The following is a 2,899-nucleotide window of genomic DNA, read 5'->3' as shown; positions in this document are numbered from 1 at the left end:
GTCTGTGGCTTAAAACTTGGCTTAGAACTCGGTATCCACCACACGGAAAGCTGGCCTGCCTGCAGGGGAAAGCAGAGTGAATGGCTATTAGTGGGCAAGCAGGCAGGTGGATAGAACAAGAGAAGAGGGCCACACTTACCTGAGTCAGGCATAGAAGTGGACCGAATGTTGGCCTCCTTTTGTAGCTGTACCTCCTTTAGTGCAAATATGGAAGTAGCTATAAATAAAGAGATATGTAAGTGGGGAATGACCCATGGGTCTACTCAGAACAAACCCCACATGGCACAAGTTGATTCTTCTTTTGAGAAGCTTGACTTTCTTCTGTCAAACTGTCTATAATTAAGGAAGATGGAACATGGACTACTGCTAGACTACTGCACAAGACAAAAAAAGTACTAAGCTTATCAGGTATGATATATGATGCTAATATAAATACTACTCACAAATCCATATAATAGGTGGTGGTTTGGGATTTAATTATTCAGTGGATAGATATGAAAAGTGAGCTCAATTTTTTTGGTATAATGAACCATTTGTTTATTTGTTTATTTATTTATTTATTTGAGATATGGTCTCTATAACCCTGGCTCTCCTAGAACTATGTAGACTGGGCTGGTCTTGATTTCACAGAAATGTACCTACCTCTGTCTTCCATGTGCTGGGATTAAAGGTGTACACCACCATGCCTAGGATGAAATACCTTTTAAATTACAGGAATAGTGGCTCATGCCTGTAATTTAAAAGTTCTTAGGTGTCTGAGACAGGAGGACTGTCACAAGTTTCAGGCTAGTCTAGGCAATATAGCATACCACAGGTGTGGTGACAAGCACCTATTAATCCCAGCACTTGGGAGGTGGTGGCAGGATCAGAAGTTCGAGGTACATGAGGATGTTCCCTCAGGTATGGCACAAACCGGCACCTGATCTTCCAGTGGCTCTGCTCCACAATGCCCCAACTTGAGCCCATTCCCACTCACTGTCAGGAAGTTTGTGGATCCGATCCCCCAAGCTGAGAAAGAATGGATGTTTCATGGCGTCCTCAGCAGAGATCCGATTGCGACCCTCAAACTGAGTTAGGCAGAAGACAGTGTATTAGTATACTGGTATCTCAACACATAGGTCTCTTTACCTACCCTCCTCAGAGCCTGCCCTTTGGGAAATTCCCATTTTCCTATACTTGGAACCCCATCCCTGTTAAGGTTGGCCTCTGAAGATGGTCTTACCTGCAGCAGCTTGGTGAGGAGGTCAGCTCCATCGCTATCAAGTCTAACACAAAGGTAAGGGGATGTGCTTTATACTGAGTTCAGATATTCTGGCCCCTAATGCCCACCTACCCACCAGCCTCACCGGGGTGCATGGCTCAGAAGGGCCTCAGCTCGGTACTTGGGGTAGTTGTATGTTCTAAATTCCTCATTGGACAGGATACCTGGCCATGTCTCCTCAGTTGGGGTGCCTAGTAAGGAATACAAGTTACCCCACACATTTCAGGTCTTCCCTGCATGTCCTTACAGCTCCTTAGGAACACACTTCCTCCTCACCCAAAATGCGGAAGATGAAGTGCAGCTGTTCTTCCACTGTGGAGCCTGGGAAGAGGGGCCGGCCTGTGGCCATTTCATAGAAGATGCAGCCTACACCCCTGGGCAGGAAAGGCACCATAAATATAATGGGGAGTTGGCTGGAAAAGCCACCCCCTTCCATACTTCCATCTCTCCTCACCACATGTCAATTTGGGTAGAGTAGTCTGTGGACCCAAGTAGAATGTCAGGGGGCCGGTACCACAGGGTCACTACTTCATTGGAGTACGTTTTAGTAGGAATTGACTTGGCACGAGCCAGGCCTGAGAGGCAAAAAAAAAAAAAGGAGCAGCTGGAATGAGGAGGTTGTAGGCAAGGCCTAGAATAGAGTATAACTGAGGATAAGAATGCCTGCCATAGTCAAAGTCTGGAGAGGCTGAAAGGGAAGGAGACTGGGTGGTCATAGGGAATGGGGTTACTTGGAGAATAATGCTGAGGAGTCAATGGGAAGAAGGGAGAGGCTAGTGGTACCAAAGTCTGCCAGTTTGAGCTCTCCCCTCTCGTTGATGAGTAGGTTCTGGGGCTTGAGGTCTCGGTGTAGCACCTTCTGCCTGTGGCAGTAGGCCAGGCCACGGAGCAACTGGAACAGGAACAGCTAGAGAACCAGGAATGGCAGGCAGAAGTCAAAAGATATCCACTATTGAATTCTCTGGCAGCAGGCAGGCAATGTTCCCTCCCAAACAGACACTGAGCCCAATATCTTATCACACAAAAGATGACAGCTCCCAATGCCCTCCAGTGGCTCCCAGCAAAAAAACATCATAGGAGAAAAGGCTGTTTCTGGTAGAATTGTGCAGTGAGTGGGTGAGTGGGGGCCCCCTCCTGCCTTTTGCTTTCTGTCTCACACCCACTTTCACATTGTGCATGTTGATGACATTTCCACAGTCATCCAGGTACTGCTTCAGGTCCTTGTCCTGAGGACAAAAAAGGTAGTACAGGAACAAGTCACATACTATGGCTCTTGGCCATTCCCCCAGTTCCCTGGGTCTAACTGCTATTCAACCTTACCAAGTATTCAAAGACAAGTGTGAGGGACTTCTCTGTGTGGATAATGTCATGTAGTGTAACGATGTTGGCATGCTTGAGGTCCTTAAGCAGGGATACTGTAGAAAGCATGGAAAAGAACAGAAGCGTGAGGGCCCCATTCTCAGAATAAAGGTGAGAATAAGGAACAGATAGATATGAGCTTAAGGGTTTCCTTCTTTCCCTGTGCAGTTTAGGGTAATGCTTCAATGCACCTAGCTCTGATTTATACTAAGCTAAGAAGTGGGTGTGTCTCCGGGACCACGCCTCCAAGTTCATTTGACAGTACATTTTCTTTCTTCC

At 46.8% G+C, this 2,899-nt stretch overlaps 1 protein-coding gene across 4 annotated transcripts in view; it reads right to left on the bottom strand.

Annotated features, from left to right (window-relative positions):
* Positions 1-2,899, bottom strand: part of Cdk16 (cyclin dependent kinase 16) — a 10,351-nt gene continuing 7,452 nt past the window's right edge. For 3 of the 4 annotated variants that reach the window (XM_031345749.1, XM_031345714.1, XM_031345606.1), the window contains exons 7-16: positions 2,582-2,676; positions 2,425-2,487; positions 2,045-2,168; positions 1,716-1,836; positions 1,538-1,635; positions 1,347-1,452; positions 1,223-1,265; positions 977-1,067; positions 140-217; positions 1-59 (exon numbers count right to left, since the gene is read on the bottom strand). In XM_031345749.1, the coding sequence (XP_031201609.1) occupies positions 22-59; positions 140-217; positions 977-1,067; positions 1,223-1,265; positions 1,347-1,452; positions 1,538-1,635; positions 1,716-1,836; positions 2,045-2,168; positions 2,425-2,487; positions 2,582-2,676 (857 nt within the window). In that variant the 3' untranslated portion in view covers positions 1-21. The remainder of the gene's footprint in view (positions 60-139; positions 218-976; positions 1,068-1,222; positions 1,266-1,346; positions 1,453-1,537; positions 1,636-1,715; positions 1,837-2,044; positions 2,169-2,424; positions 2,488-2,581; positions 2,677-2,899) is intronic. The other variant, XM_031345681.1, reaches the window with a different exon arrangement.

Source organism: Mastomys coucha, chromosome X, assembly GCF_008632895.1.
Source record: "Mastomys coucha isolate ucsf_1 chromosome X, UCSF_Mcou_1, whole genome shotgun sequence".
Lineage (NCBI taxonomy): Eukaryota > Metazoa > Chordata > Mammalia > Rodentia > Muridae > Mastomys > Mastomys coucha.
The sequence above is the reverse complement of the archived record's forward strand: the minus strand, read 5'-3'. Positions and strand labels throughout refer to the sequence as shown.